At 50.9% G+C, this 24949-nt stretch overlaps 3 protein-coding genes across 3 annotated transcripts; 2 read left to right on the top strand and 1 right to left on the bottom strand.

The window, feature by feature from the left end:
- Positions 1-1061: 1061 nt before the first annotated feature.
- KCNA10 (potassium voltage-gated channel subfamily A member 10) lies at positions 1062-3005 on the top strand. Its single transcript, XM_074528130.1, has one exon. The coding sequence runs from the start codon at positions 1275-1277 to the stop codon at positions 2823-2825; it is 1551 nt and encodes a 516-aa protein (XP_074384231.1). The 5' UTR covers positions 1062-1274; the 3' UTR covers positions 2826-3005.
- Positions 3006-7656: 4651 nt separating this feature from the next.
- LOC102066044 (embryonic pepsinogen-like) lies at positions 7657-14828 on the bottom strand. The gene is made up of 9 exons (XM_074527932.1): positions 14773-14828; positions 14243-14405; positions 13486-13603; positions 13003-13121; positions 11231-11430; positions 9682-9795; positions 8750-8894; positions 8080-8178; positions 7657-7852 (listed from the first exon to the last, which is right to left on the bottom strand). The coding sequence occupies exons 1-9, from the start codon at positions 14826-14828 to the stop codon at positions 7715-7717; spliced, it is 1152 nt and encodes a 383-aa protein (XP_074384033.1). The 3' UTR covers positions 7657-7714.
- Positions 14829-18530: 3702 nt separating this feature from the next.
- On the top strand, positions 18531-22309 carry LAMTOR5 (late endosomal/lysosomal adaptor, MAPK and MTOR activator 5). The gene is made up of 4 exons (XM_074528160.1): positions 18531-18687; positions 19902-19963; positions 21012-21129; positions 22023-22309. Exons 1-4 carry the CDS (start codon positions 18653-18655, stop codon positions 22081-22083), a joined length of 276 nt encoding a protein of 91 aa, XP_074384261.1. The 5' UTR covers positions 18531-18652; the 3' UTR covers positions 22084-22309.
- Positions 22310-24949: the final 2640 nt, after the last annotated feature.

The raw sequence follows: 24949 nt of genomic DNA, 5'->3' as shown, positions 1-24949 counted from the left end.
CGTGGCCTAAATTGTGTTGCTATTCCTGGCAGTTGAGGGCATTTGGGTTTTTTGTGTCCCTCTCACTGGCTGGGTAAGAAAGCCAGAGTGCCCTTGGTGAGCAGCGGTCACGCAGAGCAGCTCCACGTGTCCTCCTGTGGTGCCTCATGTCTGGGAAATACATTTGGAGGGGAAATAAATCAGGGCACTGAATTTACTTAGAAAGTTCATTCTGGGGAAAATCTCCACAGAACTGCTCCCTGTTAACACCTAATTTCTCTCTGTGCTTCTCCCTGAGGTAGGACAGGTAATTTCCCAGCTCCATAACTTGGCCTGGTCCCTGGGCTCCTCTTTGACTTTGCTGAGCTCAGAATCATGTTGGTGTGGGGGGAGATGTGTGCCCAGGAATATTTGGGGATGTGGGGACTGTCTCTGAGTGCTTCTCAGAGCTGGGCTGGGAAATAATCCACCCCATGGCCTGAAAGGTGCTCTCCAAGGGATCCAAAGGCTTAGTCCTGAACTTAGTCCTGAGCTTTTCCCTGGGGCTGGGAATATCAGGTCTGCTGTGGAGGAGGGCTAGGAGAGCTCTGAGGGATGTCACCCCATCCTGTGCCTGCCCCAAGGCCAGGGGTCCTGTTCCCACCCCTCTTCCCAGACCAAAGGGGTTCTCCAAGGCTGGTGGACATTTGTCCTGCTGGCCTGCTTCCCCCCGGGCTGCATTCCCCAAATTCCAGTGTGGTTCCTGCTTTGGGAATTGTTTCCAAACAATGCTTGACCCATCTGCAACATGCCCAGGAGCTTCTGGGGTTTGACCCAATGCTTCTCCCACCTGGATCAAGGGCTGCTCTTAGCTTGGGACAGCCGTGTTTAAAACTTCCAAATCCTGCTCTGAGCTTTGGATCCGCACCTGGAAATGGATGAAAGGACCCCTTGCTGTGGGATCACTGGGGAGAGGCTGGGTGGGACACCTGGATTCACCCCCATCCTCTGCTGCTGCCTGACCTTCCATCCTTGGGTTCTGTAGGTGGTTTGGGGAGGTTTAACAATGGCAAAGCCGTGCCAAAAGGGTGTGCAGGATCCAAAAATGAGCGACTTGCTGGAAGCCATGCTACTCAACAGCATTAATGCTTCCATTAAAAACCAGAACAGGGTGGTGTGGTCTCTCAGGGTTTGTTTAGCCCTGCTCATGCACAGTTCAGCTCTGCGTCCTGTCCCTTGCAGATCCTCCTAGCGTGGGACAGGCGCGGGCAGCCGGCGTCGGCCGCGGGGGTTTCTGCTGCTGAGCTGACTAGCGTATGATGGACGTGGCCAGTTGGAAGGAGATGGAGGTGGCACTAGTCAGTTTTGACAACGCTGATCAGATCGTGGAGGACCCCTGCTACTCCAATGACCTCAGCCCGGCCGGGCAGTCGCGCAAGGGCCACCCCAGCTGCGCCAACCTGCTGTCCAACCTGCGCATCCTCATCAACAGCGAGAACGCCAACAATGAGACCATCTTCTCCAGGTTCTCCGCCGAGTTCAGCGACCACCTGGTGGGGGAGAGGGTGGGCATGGATGAGGGGGACCAACGAGTCATCATCAACATCGCTGGGCTGAGGTTTGAGACGCGGCTCAAGACCCTGGACCAGTTCCCCGAGACCTTGCTCGGGGACCCGGAAAAGAGGATGCGTTACTTCGACTCCATGAGGAATGAATATTTCTTTGACAGGAACAGGCCCAGTTTTGATGGGATCCTGTACTATTACCAGTCTGGGGGGAAAATACGGCGACCGGCCAATGTCCCCATCGACGTCTTTGCTGATGAAATCACCTTCTATGAGCTGGGTGATGAAGCCATGGACCAGTTCCGGGAGGATGAAGGGTTCATCAAGGATCCTGAGACCCTCTTACCAACCAATGACTTTCACAGGCAGTTCTGGCTGCTCTTCGAGTACCCCGAGAGCTCCAGTGCAGCCAGAGGCGTAGCTTTGGTCTCCGTCCTGGTCATTGTCATCTCCATCATCATCTTCTGCATGGAGACCCTGCCAGAGTTCCGGGAGGAGAGGGAGTTCAGGTCCACCCAGGAGCTTTCTAGGAATGTGACAGACACCTTGGTGTCCCACAGCACCTTCACGGACCCTTTCTTCGTCATAGAGACTGCCTGCATCGTCTGGTTCTCCTTTGAGCTCTTTGTCCGGTTCATTGTGTGCCCCAGCAAGACCGAGTTCTTCAGGAACATCATGAACATCATCGACATCGTGTCCATCATCCCCTACTTTGTGACGCTCACCACTGAGCTGATCCAGCAGAGCGAACTCAACGGGCAGCAGAACATGTCCCTGGCCATCCTGCGCATCATCCGCCTCGTCAGGGTCTTCCGCATCTTCAAGCTCTCCCGGCACTCCAAGGGGCTGCAGATCCTGGGCCAGACCCTCAAGGCCAGCATGAGGGAGCTGGGCTTGCTCATCTTCTTCCTCTTCATCGGCGTCATCCTCTTCTCCAGTGCCGTTTACTTCGCGGAAGTCGACGAGCCGCAGTCCCACTTCTCCAGCATCCCCGACGGCTTCTGGTGGGCCGTGGTCACCATGACCACCGTGGGCTACGGGGACATGTGTCCCACCACGCTGGGCGGCAAGATCGTGGGGACGCTGTGCGCCATCGCGGGCGTGCTGACCATCGCCCTGCCCGTGCCCGTCATCGTCTCCAACTTCAATTATTTCTACCACCGGGAGACAGAGAACGAGGAGAAGCAGATGCTGCCCGGGGAGGTGGAGCGGCTGCTGGCCAGCGTGGCCACGGGCAACGGCAGCATGGAGTCACTCAATAAGACCAATGGGGGTTACCCTCGAGACAAGGCCAAAAAATGATGCTTGAGGCCCTGAGGGACTGGGCACAGTCAAGTGGGATTGGCTGGAAAATGCATCCAACATCTGCATGCTCTGATTTTATTTTTTTTTTTTAAATTATGTGCTGCTGCTTTTTTTTTTTTTTTTAGACATTTTTCAATCTCTGATTTCCTGTGGCTGTTCAAATAAATACCATCTTTCTTATCTCTCTCCCCTGCCCATCGGTCTGGTGTGTTTTATTTGGTGCTCATCTGCTTGACATTTGTCTTCTCTCTTCTTCCACGCTCCCCGGCGTCAGAGTGGAATTCCCCCACGTACAGAGACTTCCCCATTTACTGGAGAGGAAAAAGGGCAAAATGACATGAAATGCTTGGCTTGGTGACACCCAGCTGCCCAGGGATGAAGGTGGGTCCGGCTCCCTGCTTTACTTATGAAAATAGCTTTAAATATTTTAAATAGTTCTTCCCTGCCCACCACTTCATATCTGGGGGTCTGACAAATTCCCCAAGGCCTGTGACAACAAAAATAAGCTGGCAAAAAGAAATGAGAAGGGATATTTTTAGCTGGATGAGTTCCCTGGCCTGCCTGACTCATTAATTCTGATGGCACAGCAGGGTGGGCAGTCACAGATGGACCCAAGGCAGCAGGAGGGGATTTGGGGTTGCTGACCAGACACGGGGGCACAGCCACCCCAAAGGTCCAGGGCACTGCAGCTCAAAGCCCACAGGGATTTCTGCTGGAAAACTGAGCTCCGAGAGAGGGAATGGGATTTCTCCTGCAACAAATGCTCATTATCTGGTTTACAAACAACCCTGGGGATGAGCCACTGTGACCTTGTAGCTTTTATTGTCACTTCTGGTGCTGCAAAGGGGGCAGAGAGCAACGAGAGCCAACATTTCCTGACAGCTCCGCTCCCTGTTGTAACAAGGCACTTCTGCTTTCCTAAAAATGCAAATTTCCAGTGGCACTTTGGATGGGAGCAGCCAGCAACAGCTCATTTTGCCGTTCTCTCCAATGCTAGCAGTTTTTCTGACAAAAACATTTTGTTCCCACTTCACTGTTTCACTTGATTTTATTTTTTTTTAAATGTTCCTGCCTCCATTGAAATCCCAGCTTCTCGTGCAGTGTCTCATCCACTCTGATGTCCCACACCTGCTGCACAGATGTCTCATCTCCTGGCAGATCCCCCTGATCATCACACAGCCTGCCAGCATTTCTGGTTTGCAATTTCATTCAGAAAGCAGCGGTGGAACAGGGGTTGGATTTATTGCTCCTGCTCTGTTGGAAATTGTGGCTTTGGGCTCGCTGTGATTTTCCCTCTAGCAGAAATCCCGCAGCCCGGGTGGGAGGAGTTTTTATTTTGGTTTTAGGGGGTTCTGTGCCCTGTCTTTCTGCAATGAGGTGTTTTGCACCCCAGGAGATGGATCTGAGACATGACCACTACAATCCCTTTTCCCTCTGGGACAAATCCCATTTACCACCTGCTCTCCCTGTTGTTTTTTCCCCATCCCTCCACCATCCCCTTCCCCTCCCTTGCAGCCCTCACACCATCATTTCAGACAGGAGGAGCTGTCAGAGCTATTTAATCTCCTTCCCACTGTGTCCAAGTTCTGTGGGGACGCTTGGAGAATGCACAGCTGGGCACAGCTGGAGGAGCCACAGCAGGGAACAGCTGGGAACAGCACTCAAACATTCCCAGCTCCTCTCTTTTCACCCCTCAATTCTCTCCAGCAGCTCTTTCACATCACTACTTTTATTTCATAACAAGTTCTTTCTCCTTTCCTTCTATAAACTTGATTTTTTCCATTCTTTTGTATTTTTATTGCTCCCCTCCCCAAATTCTCTCCCAGCCTCTCTAACCTGAAGCACTTTTGGTGGTTTTTCCTTGGGAAATCACCACGAAAAACTCTGATGAGAAGGTTTGGGCTGGGAAATATTCAGTCTGATCAGCCACGAGCACATTTCCATTCTTCCTGCAAACTTGGACTGTAATGGTGCTGGGATGGATGGATGGATGGATGGATGGATGGATGGATGGATGGATGGATGGATGGATGGATGGATGGATGGATGGATGGATGGACAACCTGATTCTAATAAACTTGTAAACTATCCTCAAATAAAAGAATAAATGCTTCAAAATCTGGTATGCAAAAAATATTGTTTCTTTGGACTCAACTTTTTTGTTCCTGGCTTTGTGCTGCTCCATGGCAATGCAATTCCAGCTGGGAATTGTGTGTGGGAGGGTTGGGACATGGGGCAATATCAAATCCCAGAATGGTTTGTGTTGGAAGGGATTTTGGAGCTCACCTCATTCCACAAGGCAGGGACACCTTCCACTGTCCTGGGTTGCTCTGAGCCCTGTCCAGCCTGGCTTTGGGCAATCCAGGGAAAGGGCAGCCACAGCTGCTCTGGAAAACAGAAAATTGCAGATTTCCAGCTCTGTGAGATGAGGACAAACCCTACAGATTGGGTCACACCATTGTGGGAGATCAGGTCCAAGGGGGATCCCTGACTGATGCCATGAAAAGGGGATCAGAGGCATTAAACCCAGACACACCAACCTATTTCCAGTTTGCCCCAAAGAGGAGGAAAACCAGGCTATGAACTCCCATTGCCAACACTGCTAAAAACCTGCAAGAAATCCCATTTTCCTGCAAAATTTGCAGCTTTGTCCCCTCCCAAACACAGGCCCAGAGCTCAAAGCCCAACAAAATCCCTACAAAGCCGTCAGTACCTGTCCTGTTCCAGAGCCAAGCCCTAATGAGCCAATCTGGCATGTCCTTCTGCACAGAGGTTGAATTCCCTCCTCAAGGTTTTTACTGCCTCAGGAAAAGCTAAAAGTAGACAAGAACCCCCTTTGCTCTATCAGAAAGGTGTCCTGGCCATGGTTTTTTTGTCCTTGGAGCAATACAAAACCTGTGGCCAGGTGTGAAATATTTGCAGGTAGGAATGACTCCCTCCTTTGAGCTGAAATTCCGGAGAATTCCCGAATGGTTTGGGTTGGAAGGCACCTCAAAGCTCACCCTGCCATGAGCAGGGACACCTTCCACTATCCCAGGTTTCTCCAAGCCCTGTCCAACCTGGCCTTGGGCACTTCCAGGGATGGAGCATCCAGGATTTCAGGGTTGGCACCGGAGCCACGAGATGGCACTCCAGGATCGGCAGTCCCAGCTCGCTCCCCGCTCTGCAATCCGAGCTTGGAAGCTTTTCCTTGGTTTATCCCTTTATTGGAATGCAAATGCGGCTGGGAAGGACTGTCCCGGGAATCCCTTTATGGGGAATTTTCAGCAGGAGGAGGATTTAGGAACTGTTGGATTTAGAGATGGCATTGAGGCCAGGTTGGTCCTGCCTGGAATTAGGACCAACATCCCACTCCCACCACTCTGAAAAGGCAGGTCCAGCCCTGGTTGCTCCTCCAGATCTTGTCCATCCTGGCAAGAGTCACAGTTCCCCCTGCACCTGCCTCATTTATTCTTGGTCATGGTGGTGCCTTGTGCAGGCTGAGCTAGAACAGAGACCAGACAGAACTAAAGAATGAAGCTGGGAGTAAATAAATTATATAAAAATAGAAATGAAAAATAAGGGAGATAAAATAGGGATTTAAAAAAGGGAATAAATTTGGAGGCCTCAATGGATCCACCGTGGGCAGCACAAGAGCCCAGCCCAGGTGAACCCAAAATGGTCAAAAAATGCATGACAGATCATAGGGTCTCTCACTTTTATCAGTTCTGCTCCATTTGCTTAGTGGAGTTAATTGTCCAATTACAGCTTTAGCCCATGCAGTCCCATCCTTGTTTTTCTCTCTTCAGCTCGTGTTGTTTCTGCTCTTGGTGCTGAGATTTGGATCATTTGTCCTTGGTCCCCAGCTGGAGCAGGAATTGTATTGTCTCCCTGCTCTGTGCACAGAGCTCACCATCCCCTAGCATGAAGCCCAGACCCTCACACTAAAGCAGCACAGAATCTGAAAAATATATAAGCCAAACCTGAGTCATCAATAGTAATGAGAAAATTCCTGTGACAGAGCTGAGGGCAAGTCCCACATGCCCAAAATCCAGGGCTAGATCACTCTAATTCTTGGACACAAGGGATTCCCACCAGCTGGGCTGGGAATCTCAGGGATTTGGAATCCCAGGGATGTGGGGGTAAACCCCACTCCCACCATCCCACATCATATCCTCCTCTACAGCCAGCTAGTTTTTACACAATGCAAGAAGACAATAATTGATTTCTGACCCAAATCACCTGGATCTCCCCCTCCACATCCCTGCTGCTGCTGGGGATGGAATCTCCAGGCCCCACCAGGGGTGGAGCCTCCTTTACCAACAAATAAAGGCAGCAGTCCCTTGTCCCTCAGCACTGCAGAAATGAAGACACAGCAGGGACCTGGATCTCTCTCCTGGCTTCTTGCTGAGCAATTCTACTTGGGCCTGTCTGCAAGCAGAGGGTGTTGTTCCATCAAAAGGGGATTACTTTCATCTGGCCACACCATTGTTTTCCAGTTGTTCAGTAACTGAGGTATCTCAAAGCTTGCTTTCATTTCAATCTCAAGCTTATAGTTTCTATATTCTCAAAATCTTTTGCCAGACAATCATATTTATAATTTATATATCCTGTTTCATCATCCCCAACATTCCAGAATCCCCCACTTGTTGTAGCCCCACTAAAAGAGCCAACCTTAGCTTCCACCCCTCAGCCCTGCAGCAATCACAGCTCCCAGGGGCCCTCAGCAGAGCTTTGATGAACAAATGATCCTTGGCCACCACAAAGCAGCTCCTCCTGCCTCCTGCCATTCCATCAGAAATACACACAGAGCCACCAGCTCATAACCACAACTTTTTATTTGTGCCAAAAGCCTTGCTTGGGGCTGGGTGTGCACAAACCCCAGCAGCTCTCCCATCGTGGTGGATCTAAACAGCCTTGGCCAGCCCAACACGGTTGTTGGCCCGGTCAAAGATGCTGTAGTACACCCTGATGAAGACATCTCCCAAGATCCAGAGGTCCCCAGAGGTGTCCTGGAAGCTGCTCATGCAAGATCCTTCACTGTGCTGCATTTGAGCACGAGAAGGAAATTGGGGAAATGTGGGAAATCTCTTCTTGCCTTGCCCTGGGGGCCCTTGGCCATCCATCTCCCAAGGGAATGGGAGAAGCCAAGGTGATCTCTCCAGTGAGAAATCAGAAGGACCAGACCAAGGTTCTTCTGATCTCTCACTAGAGAGAACTGAAGGACCTTGAGAGGGGCTCCTGCAGCCAGGAGCAGCCAGCCCCCACTTACCTGCTCGGTGTAGGCCAAGGCTGACACGGGGTACTGGACTCCATCGATGACAAAGATGACATCAGGCATGGCAGGGATGGAGCTGCAGTTCACACTGTGCTGCAGGGAGCAGAGGGGAGGGCTCTCAGCAGGGAAATGTGATCAGAATGTGAGGAGAGAGAGGAGACCTCACTGGGGCCTTCAACCTCCTCCTGAGGGACAGCAGAGGGACAGCTCCAACCTCTGTGACAGGGACAGGACCCAAGGAAGGGCTGGGGCTGTGTCAGGGCAGGTCAGGCTGGAGATCAGGGAAAGGTTCTTTCCCCAGAGGGTGCTGGCACTGCCCAGGCTCCCCAGGGAATGGGCACAGCCCCGAGGCTGCCAGAGCTCCAGGAGAGTTTGGGCAGCACTGCCAGGGATGCACAGGGTGGGATTTGGGGGTGTCTGTGCAGGGCAGGGGTTGGACTGGATGGTCCTGGTGGGTCCCTTCAGCCCAGGACATTCTGTGGTTCTCTGTCCCATCTCAGGACATCCTGTGATTCTCTGTCCCACTGACACAAACCAGAGAGCCCCAGGGTGTCCCTGTCAGGGCTGCCATGAGCACGGAGTGGTTTCCCCGCACCGTTTCCCCAGCCCTTGGCTGGGCTCTGCTGTGCCAGCTGCCTCCAGGGCCAGCAGGGTGAGCTCTCACCTCTCCATACTCGCCCTGCCTGGCCCCAAGTGTGCTCTGGATGCTCCTGATGCCCGAGGGGGGCCCGGCCACGAGGGAAGTGCCGGTGTCGATGATGGCCTGGCAGCCACCAGTGCACGCGACCTCCTGGCTGCCCACAATGATGCTGTGGGGAGAGACCAAGCAGGGGCTGTGAAATAACCAACGGGGCTGTGAGATAACCAACAGGGCCATGAAATAACCAACAGGGCCGTGAAATAATCAACGGGGCTGTGAAATAACCAATGGAGCTGTGAAATAACCAACAGGGGCTGTGAAATAACCAATGGGGCTGTGAAATAACCAACGGGGCTGTGAAATAACCAGCAGGGCTGTGAAATAACCAACAGGGCTGTGAGATAACCAGCAGGGCTGTGAAATAACCAATGGGGCTGTGAGATAACCAATGGGGCTGTGAGATAACCAATGGGGCTGTGAAATAACCCACAGGGCTGTGAAATAACCAACGGGGCCATGAAATAACCAACGGGCCTCAGGGTTGGTTTCTAACTTCTTTTATAAGAGTTGAAGCTGGCAAACCCCGAGTGCTGCCTGTGAGCCTGCTCCTGTCTGGAGTTGGAGAGCCACCATTGCAGATGTGGGCACTGAACACATCCCAGCAGCTGGGACCCACTCCAGCCCAACAAAAGGAGGTTTTGACCTATGATTTTGCTCTCCTCATCACCAGACATTCCCTAAATCACAAGACAGGAACTAGGCTGTGCCCCAGGCACAAAGCATCCTCATTTTGGGTGTCAGTTACCAAAGCACTACGGAGTTTGTCCCCTTATCCCCCTGCATCCCTCAGCCCTGGGGTGGGGATGTCACTGGAAGCCTCTGGTGCTGATGGGCCCAATGTCTCTTTAGAAGCAATGCTTTGAGGTGACCAGAGAGCAACAGAGCTGGTTTGTCACCTGTCCATGGAGATCTGCCAGTAGCCCTGGTAAGAGACAGGGATCCAGTTGATGGGGCCAGTGAAATAGGACTCATCAATGCCCCCGAAGATGACCATGCTCCCTGCTGCCTCCCTGGATGGTGCAGGAAACAAAAACAAGGGAGATTTGCCTTGTGGTTCAGTGCAGGGCCATGTGTCCCACTGTCCCCACCTCCTCACACAGCAAAGCAGCAGGGTCAGAGACTTTGGCACCAGGACCTGTTTCCGAGTGAGCCCTGAGCCCTCTGGGGAGGCTGGAAATAGGGGCCTCCTTGAGCCAGGTCTCATGAGCTCTTGGAGGTCTATTTCACACTCAAGATAGCTCAGCCACTTTAAAAGGCATAAGATCAGCAGGATGCCTTCTGTTGCAGTGTTGGAAACGAAAAGGTTTTAATAAAAGGCAAAATAACAAAACCCTTTACAGAGAAAAACTGAGTCAAGTGCAAGAGGCCCCCTTGCTCCAAATAAAACACCTCACAAAAGCGATTATTTTCTTTGTTCTCTTCTTTTTCTGGTAAGTTGCCTAAGCAGGACTTTTTGGCTCCTGTCCAATTAACCATCCTTAAGTCTGAGGTGAAGTCACCCAAACCTATGAGATGCCTTTTCCACCTAATCAAAAGGAGAAACTTTCAAACTTATTTCCTTCTTGAAGAGACAAATAATAGTTTTGTCACTCCATCAACAAGAAGCACATTTCTACAGCCCCCAGCCCTTGCACATGGTGGCACAGACACAACATCTGATGGCAGCAGTGACAAGGGAGGAGCCAGAGCCACCAGCACACCGTGAATGAGGTGCATCCCTGTTGAAGATTGCAGTGCAAGATGTTATCAATTACCATGTGTATGGCACATTATCTTTTGTCAAGTGGGCAGTTTGCCTTATCTGTCTCTTTGAGTGACCACAATCACTCCTCCCTCTAGAGGGGACACCTGCTGATAACAGCCATTGAATGTCACTGCATGGCTGATAAGAACTACAGCATTCCATTGGGAGATGGGAGCCCAGAGGGAGGAGCCAAGCATTCCTACCCAGATATAATCTGGAGATTCTGGAACACCAGCACAGCTTCTGCACTGGATTGCCCAGAGGAACAGCAGCTGCCTCTTCTTCCCCTGGATCTTCAGAGGCAGAGACTGCACCTTTCTCCAGGATCCCTGCTCCAGCAGAACCAGCCCTGACACTGCAGGAGGGCTGAGCCACAATTCCAATGGGACTGCTGCCAACAGCCTGACCCACAGGGTGTCAGGTTGGGTTCTGACTCTGTCAGTGTTGTTCTAGTGTACTGCATTGTTTATTTTATCCTTATTTTTTCCTTCCCTATTAAAGAACTGTTATTCCCTGCTCCCACATTTTTACCTGAGAGCCCCTTAATTTAAAATTTATATAAAATTTATAGCAATTCAGAGGGGTGGGGAGGGTTTACACTTTCCATTTCAGTGGAGGCTCCTGCCTTCCTTAGCAGACTCCTGTCTTTCCAAACCAAGACAATCCCCCCTTCCTCAGCCCCCCAAGCCCACATGGCTCACCGGGACAGGTAGACAGAGAAGAGGTTCTCCTGCAGCAAGCTCTGGTTCACCAGGTTATCAAAGACAGGAGTGATGCCATCAGCAGCCAGGTTTGGGTATCCCAAGCCCAGGATCCCATCGAATTGGACATGGACAAAGAACTGGCCGGGCTCAGCAGTGCTCAAGCCAAAGAGCTGGTTGGTGTCCACCAGAGAGGCCACCTGGGGACAGGGAGGTGAGGCCTGGAGCAGGCACTGGGATTCTGGTGTTAATCTGGTTAATTTGGGGATCCCCTGCTGTCGGAACTCAGTGCATCCCTCCGGGTGTCCAGAGTTGCCAAACACCAGCCCCAGTCACTCCAGTGGAACAGAAATAATCTCTTTTGTTAAATATACAAAAAAACAACTCTTCTAAGGCTGAAATTCTCACTGAGGTTTGACAGAGGAGAGACATACAAGGTGCCCAGATGGGAATTTCCTCCTTGTCACAGGGATGACAGCGAGCAGGCAGCTCAGGGATTCCTGTCTCAGCCTCCCTCCCTCGCAGCACCCCCAGCCCCAGCAGGAGCAGCCCCAGCACCTTCTGCATCTGAAAAGGCTCCTGCAGACACCACTGCAGGTGAGTGAGTAACACACAGACTCTGACTCTCTTCAGCTGTCAGAGCTCAGTGCATCCCTCCGGGTGTCCAGAGCTGCCAGGACCCCGCTGGGGGGCTCAGAGACCCTGGCACACAGCCCAGAGCACCTGGGGGTTTGATTTTGACACAGTATGGTAATGTACTGATTCTTATAGGCTGTATGGAAATGCTATAGGATTTGTATCTTGTACTAGATTGGTTAGTGAGAATCAGAATATTCAGCACAGATTTATGGTATTGTAACGGGAACTTTGCTCTCTCACCCTCTCATCCTCTCTACCCCTCTCTTCTCTCAGTCCTGCTCCAGCTGTGGCTGGCAGCTCCCAGCAGAGCCCTGCACCCAGGCCCTTTGCAATAACCCACAAGTTCCCAGCCCTGGCTGCAGAGATCTCTCATGTCCATCCATCCTGACTGTCCCACCCACGACGCTCCTACAACAGTGGGGACGGATGGAGAGGAGAGATCTCAGCAGCCAGGTCATGGAAATTGGGGTCTGCTGGGAGCTGCCAGCCACAGCTCAGAGTAGCCCCAAAGAGGGAGAGAGAGGTAAAGAGAGAGAAGGCAAGAGTGTGGTAAAGAGGATGAGAGAGAACAAGGAAGAGTAAAAAGAGTGGAGTTCCCGTTACAATACCATAAATCTTCTTCTGTGCTGAAAATTCTAATTCTCACTAAACAATCTAGTCCAAGATACAAATCCTATAGCATTTACATACAGCCTATAAGAATCATTACATTACCACACTGTGTTACATTTTAAACCCTAAAAACTCCTCTTTGGGCCCCTTCTGCCAAGCTGGCAGGGTCTGCTCTGACCCTTGGGCCTGTCTGCAAGCAGAGGGTGTTGTTCCATCAAAAGGAGATCACCTTCAGCTGGCCACACCATTGTTTTCCAGTTGTTCAGTAACTGAGGGATCTCAAAGCTTGCTTTCATTTCAATCTTGCTTATAGTTTCTGTATTCTCAAAATCTTTTGCCATGCAATCATATTTATAAGGCTTTCCTGTTTCACCTTCCCCAACAGACCGTCCTACCCCCGTTGCTCGTACAGGTGGGATGTGGGATGTTCCCCATGAATGTTCAACATGGATGTTCCCCATGGATGTTTCCCACAGATGCTCCCCATGGATGTTCCCCAGCCATGCCATGGGGAGACTCACGGTGACGGTGTCCGAGCCCACGGTCCCCTCCATCTCTCCTGTGCCGTAGTGGATGGACAGACTCAACCCTGTGCTCTTGTAGGTGGAGGACTGAGAGGGGTCAAACATCTGGTGGGTTTCTATAAGTGGAAAAACACAGAATTAAACCTTCAAGCAAGGCCAAGCCAAAGGGAGGTGTGGGAGGAGGAGCCCTGAATTGCTGTACATTATCATGCCTTCAGGAATAATACAGCTGTGAACATTTCCTTCCCCTCCTCCAGCAACCACAGGCATTCCCACCCACCTTGGGCAGATGGGGAAACTGAGGCACCAAGAAGTCACATCACCTGAGGAGCCCTGAGCAGCCCCTACACCCCAAACATCCATCACTCACAGCTGCCATGGCCCAGCTGGGTGAATCTCCCTCCCCTGGCAATGTCACCCCAATTTTTGGGCTTGGTGGAGCCATTCCAAACCCAGAGCATGCAGCTGGGCCCTACTCACGGCAGGCCAGGCTGGGGCAGGACACAGAGGGCACCCAGAGGTCGGAGGAGCCGGTGTCGAAGACCACACTGAAGTCCTGTGGGGGGGTGCCAATGGAGATGGTCCCATAATATTCCACCTGCAGGCCAGAGATGGATTTGGAGGCATGAACCCAAACCTGGACCTTCCCCAGGCTTTGTCCCCTGCTTCATGGAGACCCCCTGTGTGACGGCATTCACAGGGGTCCCAGGATGAGGGAAGAGATGAGGATCTGACTCCATGTTTCAGAAGGCTTGATTTATTATTTTATGATATATATTACATTAAAACTATACTAAAAGAATAGAAGAAATAATTTCATCACAAGGCTAGCTAAGAATAGAATAAGAAAGAATGATAACAAAGATTTGTGGCTCGGACAGAGAGTCTGAGCCAGCTGGGCTGTGATTGGCCATTAATTAGAAACAAGCACATGAGATCAATCACAGATGCACCTGTTGCATTCTACAGCAGATAATCATTGTTTATATTTTGTTTCTGAGGCCTCAGCTTCTCAGGAGGAAAAATCCTAAGGAAAGGATTTTCCATAAAAGATGTCTGTGACACCCCTGCTTCCAGCAGAGCTCCTGGGGGATATTTCTCTGTTCAGTGTGGGCAAGGAGGGGTGAAGGATGTGAGTTAAAGGTTTTGGGATGAAGGATTTGGGTTCGGACAGAGGGATGGACATCCCACAGGCCCTGCCAGGGCTGTGTTCCAGGGGATTGGAGCCCATACTCACGTCCAGGGCGTTCAGCAGGGGCTCGGTGGCCACCCCAGTTCCGTTGGGGAAAGCGTGCGGGAATTTGGCGCCGATGTCGTAGTGGTGGTGCTGGAAGAACTGCTGCAGCAAATCCTTCTCCCTGAGGACTTCTCTCAGCTTCTTCCCCCTCTCCAAGGGCAGCCTGGCACAAGCAACAAGGGAGAAAGAAGAGTGAGATGGGATTTTGCTGCCTGCAGCTCCAGTGTTGGACATATCCAATGCCCTGATCCAACAGCAGGAGCACATGAAACTCCCCCAAAATTCTGAATCTGGGATTTCCTCAAAAATCCCTGGACAGCCTAAGAAATCTGCCCCTCCCCAGGTACACCCTCATTCTCTGCACCCCTGGAGCAGCTTTCTGCAGCCTCAGACCTCACCTCTGCTCCCCAAAGCCATGAAAGGCCTCCAAATTCTCATTTCCCCCTCACTTTTCCCATGAAAAGCCTCCAAATTCCCATTTCCCCCTCCCCTTTCCCAGTGTCCCTGGCAGTGATGCTGCTGTGGCTCACCTGGTGACACCCTGGCACAGGGCAGAGGCAGCGCAGAGGAGCACGAGGAACCACATCCTGCCAGGACAGCCAGGGCCAGTTCCCTCAGGTTTATAAAGCCCATAAATCCCCTGCCCACCCCCCGTGCCGTGCCAAGAGCAGCCAGGACCAGCAGGAGCTGCCCCCTCCCCTCCTTTGGGCACCCAGCCAAGGCAGGTGACAGCCAGGGCCTGAAGGACACAGCACACACGAGCCACACGTCACCTGGCAGGGTGGAATTGTCCCCTAATGCCACCCAGGGTCCTCTCCTGGGACCCCATGCTCCCCTCCAGATCCCAAATCCAAACTTTCCATCCTTGAGACCCCAAAGCCTTCATCTAGAAAAGGCACTGCCTGGCTGTGGATATGGATCCAGAAATCCAGGGTAATTGGTGTTGGAAGGGACTTCAAAGCTCATCCAGTCCCAAACCCTGCCATGGCAGGGACACCTTCACTGTCCCAGGTGCTCCAAGCCCCATCCAGCCTGGCCTTGGGCACTGCCAGGGATCCAGGGGCAGCCACAGCTGCTCTGGGAATTCCATCCCAGCCCCTCCCCACCCTCACAGGGCAGGATTCCTTCCCAAAAATCACATCCATCCCTGCTCTCTGCCAGTGGGCAGCCATTCCCTGTGTCCTGTCCCTCCATCCCTTGTCCTCAGTCCCTCTCCAGCTCTCCTGGAGCCCCTTTAGCTCTGGAAGGGGCTCTGAGCTCTCCCTGGAGCCTTCTCTGGATGTGGCACTGTGTGCCAGGGTTTAATTGAGGTGTTGGAGTGCCACAGACATGTTTTATGAAAAATCCTTTCTTTAGGTTTTTTTCTCCTGAGGAGCTGAGAGGCCTCAGGAACAAAATGTAAATAATGATTATCTGCTGCTGTGGAGTGCAACAGGTGCATCTGTGATTGGTCTCATGTGGTTGTTTCTAATTAATGGCCAATCACAGTCTGGCTGTTTTGGACTCTCAGTCAGACACAAGATTTTGTTATCATTCTTCTTCTTGCTTCTGATGAAATCCTTTCTTCAATTATTTTAGTATAGCTTTAATACAATATGTGTATGTCATAAAATAATAAATCAACCTCATCTCTTCCCTCATCCTGGGACCCCTGTGAGCACCACCACACTGGGGCTGGGTTGGACTCGATGATCTTTAAGGTCTCTTCCAACCTGATCATTCTGTGAGTTCTGTGAGTTCTCCTCCCCAGGTGAGCACCCCAGCTCTCCCAGCCTGGCTGCAGAGAAGAGAGCTCCAACCTTGGGATCATCCCCATGGCCTCTTCTGGAATTGCTCCAGCATCTCCATGCCATCAATGATGCTGCAAACCCCAGAGCTGGAGGCACCTTTTGGGCTTTTCAATGGCACCCAAGGCCATTGCAGAGAGCAGAGGGACTCTGTGTGCAGGACTCTCCTGTTTGCAGGCCATAGATCTCAGAGAGAGACCGAGTAGGAATTTATGATAGAATTTAGGGGGGTTGGCAGTTCATCTAACCCCTCCCCTTATTACGGGGTGCTGGGGCTGGTTGTAGCAGCACTTGCAGGGTGTGGTTGGCTGGTGAGTTTGGGGGTTTCCTTTGTGTCTTTGGTGCTTGTTATGGTTTATTTAGGGGGGATGTTGGTAGTGTTTGTTTATTCAGTGTTGTTGGTGGCGGATCCTTACCCAGAACCTGGGCCAGCTGGGGTGTTGTTGGTTATGGCCTTGGGATGGGGCTGGTTGTGAGGGTGGGGTTTGCCATAGGGGTGTGTTGGGGTTACTGGGGGATGAGGGGACGGTGAATGGTGGGGGTCTGTTGTTGGTCTGATCAGATTTCAGTGGAGTGGCCATGCTTTATTCAAACCCCTGTGTGCAGGACTCTCCTGTGTGCAGGACACCCCTGTTTGTAGGACACTCCTGTTTGCCAGAGCCCCCCAGGCTGGCACGAGGGGGCCCCTGTGGCTGCTGACGTGGGTGACCCCCCCTTATCTCTGACCCCAGGATGCAAACAGGACAAGGTGACTCCGCAGGTACTGAGCTGGTGCCAGGCTGTGCCCGGGACAGGGAGCCCCATGCCACTGGGATATTTTATGAAAAATGCCTTTGCTAGGATTTCTTCTCTTGGGAAGCTTCAGCTTCTTCTTGTTTTGCTGCTTTGGAATGTGATTTGGAGAATTGTTTACTCAGCATGTGAATTGTTTTAATTTATTGACCAATCTCAGTCCAGCTGTATCAGGACTCTGGTCAGTCGCAGGGTTTTATTATTCATTCTTGTTTGGCCTTTCGATGTCTCCTTTCTCTTTCTTTAGTAATATAATATAATATAATATAATATAATATAATATAATATAATATAATATAATATAATATAATATAATATAATAATATCATAATAGTTGTTATAATTATTATGTAGTTATAATATAATTACTATTATTATATTAATATAATATATAATAATATCTATATTATTATAATGACATATAATGTCATAATATAATATAACAACTCATATAATTAATATAATAATTTCTAATATGATATGATATCACATCATATAATAATACTATATTGTATTGTAATAATATGATATATAATGATATATAGTTATAATTAATGTTATAACATTTATTATAATATTATATATTAATATAATATATAATATATCTATAATTATGTCATATAATGTCATATGATGTAATAATATATTATAATATTATGTAATAAATATACTTCATATAATAATATATAATATAATATACTATAATGTAGTATACTGTACAATTATAATAAATTATATTAATATGATATTGCATTATAATAATATAATATATAATGATATATTATTATCATTAATATATTATAATAAATAATATATTAATTATAATAATATAGTAATTATAATATATAATATTATCTATATAATTGTAATTAATATAATATCATATAATGTCATAATATAATATATAATAGTATCGATATCATTATAATTAATATAATAATAAATCAGCCTTCTCAGAACACGGAGTCAAATTCTCGTCTCTCACCTGGCCCTACAACGCTCCCAACCCCGCAGCCCCCACGGGGTCCCAGCCCCTCCGAGCTCCGGGATCTCCGCCCCATCCTCGCTGTGCCTGGAACGGCTGCAAGAGGGGCCAGACACAGTGAAGGGCAATAAAGGGATATTTATTGAAGGGCTTTCAGTGCCACCCCCTGGCTTTTGTACCAGAGCCACCGCTTTTGTCACAATTTCTGAACGACACTCACACGCTGAGACGTCCAAGGCAAAAAAGCGCATTTCCTATTTCCTAGAAGTAAAAGGATATTCCCTAGGATATTTCCTAGAAGTTTCTTGCTAAGATATTTTGTTGCTTTTTGTTGTGGTGGGGTCTGCTGGGAGAAAATAATTTGGATAAAATAAAGAGGGGATGTGGAAACTGACGGGCAGCATCCAGGAGCCAACACCTGGGGAAGGGATTTGTGATGCCACGGAGAATCCAGGAGGATCCTTAAAACCCCACTTGAATTTCCTTCGGCTCTGCAAACCCCGGGCGGCGCTGCGGGGAAGGAGGGACGCAACTGGAGGAGAAAGTCGAGAAAAAGAAGGAAGAAAACCAAAATATCGCAACTGTGCCGCATGCTCTGGGGGAAAACAGCCAGCGGGGAGGGCTGTTTTGGGGGGACGGGTTTGCTGCGAACCCCCAGACCCGGGCACGGTGCCGGGAGAGGTGGCAGCGGCACAGCGGGGTCGGGGGATCTCGGTACCGGCGGATTTTGGGGCGTCCCCAAATCGGGGCGTTCCCACGGAGCCGAGCGCGCCCCGAGCGCTTTTGGCCCTGCGGAGCCGCCGTGGCGGGGTCACGTGAGCGGTGCGGAAGTGGAGGCGAGCGGCGATGGAGGGAACGCTGGAACAGCACCTGGAGGAGACGTGAGGGGACAGCGGGGACAGGGGGGACACCGGGGGATGTTGGGGGACAGGGGGACGCGAGGGGACACGGGGGATGTGGGAGGACATGGAGGCACGGGGAGGTATGTATAGGATACATAGGGGAATATGGGGGATATGAGGGGGTACGGAGGGATGTGGGGGGACATGAGGACATTGGGGAATATGGGGGGCACGGGGGAAACAGGGATTTAGGGGGATGTGAGGGGAGGCGGGGGACGAGGGAACACGGGGAGATGTGGGGGGCACGGGGACGGGGGGACATTGGGGGATAGGAGGGATAGGGGAACATGAGGGAACAGGGGGGATATGGGGGGATAAAGGGGGACATAGGGGGACGGTGGGAACAAGGAGGCACAGGGAGATATGGGGGACATGGAGGAATATGGGGGATGTGGGGGACACGGAGGACACAGGGATTGTGTGGGGATAAAGGGGGACATGGGAGGATATGAGGACAGGAGGATGGGGGGATATGGAAAGGAAATGTGGGGGACATGGTGACACAGGAACGTGGGGGAACATAGGGACCTGGGGAACACGGGGGGGTATGGGGGGACGGGAGGATTGGGGGGGCACGGGGAGCACTGGGGGTGTCCCCCACACGGGGGGCATGGAGAGACAATGGGGATGTGGGGGGACATGAGGGAACGGGGGAACACGAAGGCACGGGGAGATATGGGGGACATGGAGGGACGTGGGGGGATATGGGGGGCACAGGGGGACGGGGGGAAGAAGGGGGGACATGAGGTGATACGGAAGCACGAGGGGATATGGAAAGGACACGGGGACATTGGGGGATATGGGGAACACAGGGGGATAAAGGGGGACACGGGGGATATGGGGAATATGCAGGGTACACGTGGACGGGGGGACATGGGGGGGACATTGGGGGATATGGTGGGCACAGGAGGAACAAGGAGAGGATATGGGGGGACGGGGGCAACATGGAGGCACTGGGAGATATGGAGGACATGGGAGATATGGGGAACCTGGGGGGACACAGGGTGTGGGGGGACACGGGAAACACTGGGGGTGTCCCTCACACGGGGGGATATGGGGGCGACATCGGGGGATGGGGGGGACATGGGGGCTGGGCTGTGCCCCCGAGGGGAGCTGGGGCTGTCCCGTTCTGTCCCATTCTGTCCCAGCTGTCCCTGCCGGGCTCTGATCTCTGCTCTCTCTCTGTCCCGCAGCATGAAGAGCCCAGCCGTGGTGGGTGTGCTGTGCACCGACTCACAGGGGCTCAACCTGGGCTGTGAGTGAGGAGCTCCGGGCATGGGGGGCACTGGGGGGCGCTCCTGGCACTGTCCGGGCACTTCCAGGGCTCCTGGGGCTGGGGGCACCTGGCACTGCCCCATAGGGGTTGGGCTGCCCCAGGTCCTGCCCATCCCCTCTGAGGGGCTCCCCAGGATGGGGTTGGGGTGCCCCAGGTCCTGCCCAATGCGGGGTTGGGGTACCCCAGGTCCTGCCCCATAAAGGTTGGGGTGCCCCAGCCCTGCCCCACAGATTGGGGTGTCCCAGGTCCTGCCCCACAGGGGTTTGGGGTGCTCCAGGGGCTGCCCCACAGGTTGAGGTGTCCCAGGTCCTACCCCATAAAGGTTGGGGTGCCCCAGCTCCTGCCCATCCCCTCTGAGGGGCTCCCCAGCATGGGGATGGGGGCACCAGGCCCAGCCCTACAGACCCTCCCTGTCCTGCATCATCCTGGGGACACCTGCCCTGCCCCTCTGCCCTGTCCCCTCCTTTGGGTGTCCCCAAGGGCCACCACCTGCCTGTGCCCACCAGGGCCAGCTCCTCCTGACACCTTAATTTGGGATTTTGGGTGGAGGGAGAGGGAGCATTTGGGGAGCTGCTGAGTCAGCCCTGAGGGAGGGAAATGGGCCCAGGGCAGGACCAGGGAAGAAAATGGGCTGGGGCAGAGAGGGAAAAGGGCCAGGACAGGAGCAGGGAGGGAATTGGGCTGGGACAGGGAGGGAAATGGGCAGAACCAGGGAGGGAAATTGGCCCAGGGAGGGAAATGGGCCCAGGGCAGGACCAGGGAGGGAAATTGGCCCAGGGAGGGAAATGAGGCCAGGAAGGACCAGGGAAGGAAATGGGCTGGGGCAGGGAGGGAAATGAGCAGGACCAGGGAGGGAAAGAGCAGGACCAGAGAGGGAAATAGGCTCAGGGAGGGAAATGGGCCCAGGCAGGACCAGGGAGGGAAATGCCTGGGGCAGGAGCACCCCCTGGGCCTGGGGGGCAGTGAGGGCTGTCCCAGGGCACTGCCCTGGCACAGGGAGGGGTTACCCATGGCCTCCCCCCTGCAGGCAGGGGCACCCTGTCAGATGAGCATGCTGGCATCATCTCCGTGCTGGCCCAGCAGGCGGCCAAGCTGACCTCGGACCCCACGGACACGCCCGTGGTGTGCCTGGAGTCAGACAGCGGGTGAGCCCCGGCCTGAGCTGCCCCTGAGCCCCCCCTGGGCCCTCCCCTGCCCTGGGAGTGCCTGAGGGAGAGACTGGAGCAGCCATGAGGGAGGCACTGCCACAGGGACTGGGTTAATGGGGGTGGAAAAGCAGGGGAGACCTTCAGGGGCTGCTGGTTACTGCAGCTCAGCTCTTCCCCCTTGGGGTTCCTGTGGGTGACAGAGCCTGGGGATGACAAATCCTGGGTTTCCTGTGGGTGACAAATGCTGGGGTCCCAGTGGGTGACAGAGCCTGGGAACTCTGTGGGTGCCAAATCCTGGGATTCCTGTGGGTAACACAGCCTGGAGTCCCTGTGGGTGACAAATCTGGGGTCCCTATGGGTGACAAATCTGGGGTCCCTATGGGTGACAGAGCCTGAGATTCCTGTGGGTAAAATATCCTGGTGTCCCTGGGAATGACAAATCCCTGTGGGTGACAAATCCTGGGATCCCTGTGGGTGGCAGAGCCTGGGGTCCCAGTGGATGACAATTTCTGGGATTCCTGTGCATAACAAGGCCTGGGATTCCTGTGGGTGACAAATCCTGGGGTCCCTGGGATGACAAATCCTGGGATTCCTGTGGGTACAATATCCTGGGGTCCCTGTAGGTAACAAATCCTGGGGTCTCTGTGGATAACCAGGCTTGGGGTCCCTGTGGGTGACAAATCCTGGGGTCCCTTGGGTGACACAGCCTGTCAGTCAGGGGCAGCAGGGGTGTCTCCCTCACTGCCCATGGAGTGGGGAGATGGAGCAGCCAAGCTCTGGGGTGGGGATGGGCCCTCAGTGGGGGCTGCTCAGGGATTCCCCTGCCCCCTCCCCACCTCAGCAGCCGCTGCTGGCCCAGCTGCCCCCCCAGCCCCTTGTCCTTGCTGCAGGAACATCATGATCCAGAAGCACGACAGCATCACCGTGGCAGTGCACAAGCTGCTGTCCTGAGCCCTGGCACAGCTCTGCTCCTCCCTGCACTGCCACCCTCCCTCTGGAGCTCCTCACCTGGGATGAAGGCTCTCCCTCCCTGCCTGCCTCTCCAGACCACATTTCAGCCCTTGTGCTGCTGAGGATGAAGCATGGGCACCCCCCAGGCCCTGTAACAAGCAGACCCTGCTCTATTTGGGGGGCTCATTTGTTGAAAAAAATCAATAAATTAACTGTAAAAACCTTCCTTCCTCCTCTTTGCTCTGGCTGGCAAGGGAACTTTTCCCACTGCCTTCATTAGCATTTCTCTGGAGAAACATTGGAGCTCATGGAGGCTCCTCAGCAGAAAAGCTTTCTGAGGAATTTCTCCCAGGAAACATTTCACCTCCTCAAGTTAAACATTCTGTGGGAGTTCTTGCTCGCTGTGCCTTGGGTTGAAGTTCAAACCTGGCCCTGGGAGCTGTGAAGGGATCTTGGCAATGTCCTCACAAACCCAGGCCCCTCTTGCTCTCACAGATTTGAAATGCTGCAGGAAACAATCCTGCAAAAAGTGGGGGAGCTGCTGCACCCCAATGGTTCCTGTGTGCTGGGGAGGGAAAAGGAGCTGGGCTGCAGCAAGGGAAGCTTCACAGCAGAACATGAGGGAAAAACATGAGATTGTCACTGCTACAAATGAAGGGATGGGATTATTTTCATGCTAAGAACAATTTATTGCTCAGATAAATATAAATCTCAGAGACTGATGAGAGATTTTAGAGGAGCCAGCAGTCAGCCATAGCTCAAGAGTGCCACAAGATTTTTTGTTATTAGGCAATATAGAATTTTATAAACCAACAGAAAAGGCCACAGGATTTATTTTGCTTTTCTGACCTATCTTCTTTACTTATTTCTGCAGATACTTTTATCTAATGGGTGTTTAACTCACAAGTTTTAACTTAATATTTCTATTATAACTTCTAAACTCCCAACCTACTCCATACTATTTTAGTACTACACTTTAAACCTTTCTCCATCTTACCCATACAGTTTCTCACTTTCTTAAGGCATATTCTTACTTACAGCTATAGAAACATAAGAAATAAAAATATTGCAAAGAAAATGTTATATAGCAATAAAATTATAATTATATTGCAGAGAGCATCCCTGTCCCCACTGATGCCAGTTTTCTGTGACCTCAGGAGTGAATCCCACCTGGATTCACTCAGCTCAGCAGGAGCAGCAGGGCTGTGCTCACCCAGGAGCTCAGGCAGATTCACAGCGAGGCAGGAAGCTGTCAAAAACACTAATCACTTGGGGTTTTTTTAAATTTTAAAAAGTTTAATAGTAATAAAATGGTTATAAAATTAGCAATACAATTAGAGTAATAATAATTTGGACAATTTGAATTAGGACAATGTGAGACAATAGAGACAAAGAGTTACAGACAGTCTGGGTACCTCTTTCTGGGCAAAATAAACCCGAAAAAGGACCCACATTAACAGAGGATTAACCCTTAAAAACAACAGCCTGTTGCATATTCATACACCTCATACATGATGCATAAATTCCATTCAAACACAGGATTCTGTCTGCTCATCCCCAACTTCTTCCACTGAATCCTAACTGCACCTTCAATGTGGGAAGAAGTTCGTTTCTCCTGATAATGGGGCAATAAATTCTTCTTTGAAAGATTTGGGCGTCCTGTGGCTGCTATCTCTCTGCGAGTCCTTTCTTTACATATGAGTCCTTTATCTTGACATCTTCAGTGTCATGCTTTTTAAGCTACAAGAACGTAAAATTTGGTGGGTGATTGGTTGATGATTTTTCATCATGGTTTGTATTTTTGTTTGGTTTTTTTGGGGGCTGGTTAGTTCTGGTGTTAATTCTACGTTTGTTTGGGGGTGGTTGTGGAGTGATGATGATGGTTGGTTGTTGTTTTTGATACTAGGAAATATAGAGGAAGGTTAATTGAAAGTGTATTGATGACAAATGATTTAGATAATGTAGGGATATATGGTTTAATTATTTGAGAAAAAAAATAAAAAATGTCAAGATACTTTAAAGAAAAGTATCCTACATAGCACAGTTTCTATTTCAACATTTCTTACAACCTAAAACTGTATTTAGCACACTACTTAAGAGAATTAATGCAGCATCACTTTTTAACACAACACGTATAATATTGTTATGAATAAGAAGCTTGACTAGGCCAATATTCAAGCAGCAATCAATTTATTAATTAATATGGTAAAGTATGAGCAATACAGTGCTGGGTACAGTGGGGGAAATTTTCCTTCCCACTGCACACCCATAGTTGAGGCTTACAGGTATTTATAGGGGTACTCATCAGCTTTCTCAGCAGTTTCTATTCCAATTTTTACTCATCAGTAGTTTCTATTCCAAATTTTTACATCACAATTCTATACACTATTGTGATTTAGTTTTTCTCAGTATGTATCCCAAAAGGAGCATCCCCAGATGGTGCTGGTCTGGTTTCTGAAAGAAGGAAGACAAATCCCATCTGGTGGGGTCCCGCTTCCCAGATGTGGGTCCACCTTTTAATTACAAGGACTATAAATCTCATAACAGTGATGTCCAGCTTCCCTTGGTCAAAACCATAAATCCTTGAGGTGATGTTCATCTTCCTTTCTCAAGCTGTTTTTCTCTGCTTTATTAAGGAGTGAGATAAGCATGTTTCCTTTATATACATTCCAAAGCTATAGTTTCAAGGATACAAGCAATATTCTAAAATTATACTTCAAAAGGTTATTATTGCAAAATTCTTTAAGGTTTAGCTATAAGCAAAGAGCAACATCCTTAACATTTTAGCTCAAATGCTCCTAAATCAACTAAGATTAATTGCAAACAAAAGATAAGTTCCAAGGCCTTCTTCCATGCTTTGCTTTCC

The sequence above is a fragment of the Zonotrichia albicollis genome, chromosome 28 (genome assembly GCF_047830755.1).
Source record: "Zonotrichia albicollis isolate bZonAlb1 chromosome 28, bZonAlb1.hap1, whole genome shotgun sequence".
Taxonomy (NCBI): Eukaryota; Metazoa; Chordata; class Aves; order Passeriformes; family Passerellidae; genus Zonotrichia; species Zonotrichia albicollis.
This window is presented reverse-complemented; position numbering and strand designations above follow the sequence as displayed.

Excerpts from the sequence above, each read along its gene's own strand:
- KCNA10 (XM_074528130.1), top strand. The coding sequence starts at position 1,275 with ATGATGGACGTGGCCAGTTGGAAGGAGATGGAGGTGGCACTAGTCAGT.
- LOC102066044 (XM_074527932.1), bottom strand. The coding sequence starts at position 14,828 with ATGTGGTTCCTCGTGCTCCTCTGCGCTGCCTCTGCCCTGTGCCAGGGT. Across the intron at positions 9,796-11,230 it reads TTCTCTGTCTACCTGTCCCG|GGAGGCAGCAGGGAGCATGG; the intron begins GTGAGCCATGTG and ends TGCACCATCCAG. Across the intron at positions 8,895-9,681 it reads TGGCAGATCTCCATGGACAG|CATCATTGTGGGCAGCCAGG; the intron begins GTGACAAACCAG and ends CTCTCCCCACAG.
- LAMTOR5 (XM_074528160.1), top strand. The coding sequence starts at position 18,653 with ATGGAGGGAACGCTGGAACAGCACCTGGAGGAGAC. Across the intron at positions 18,688-19,901 it reads GAACAGCACCTGGAGGAGAC|CATGAAGAGCCCAGCCGTGG; the intron begins GTGAGGGGACAG and ends TCTGTCCCGCAG. Across the intron at positions 21,130-22,022 it reads TGCCTGGAGTCAGACAGCGG|GAACATCATGATCCAGAAGC; the intron begins GTGAGCCCCGGC and ends TCCTTGCTGCAG.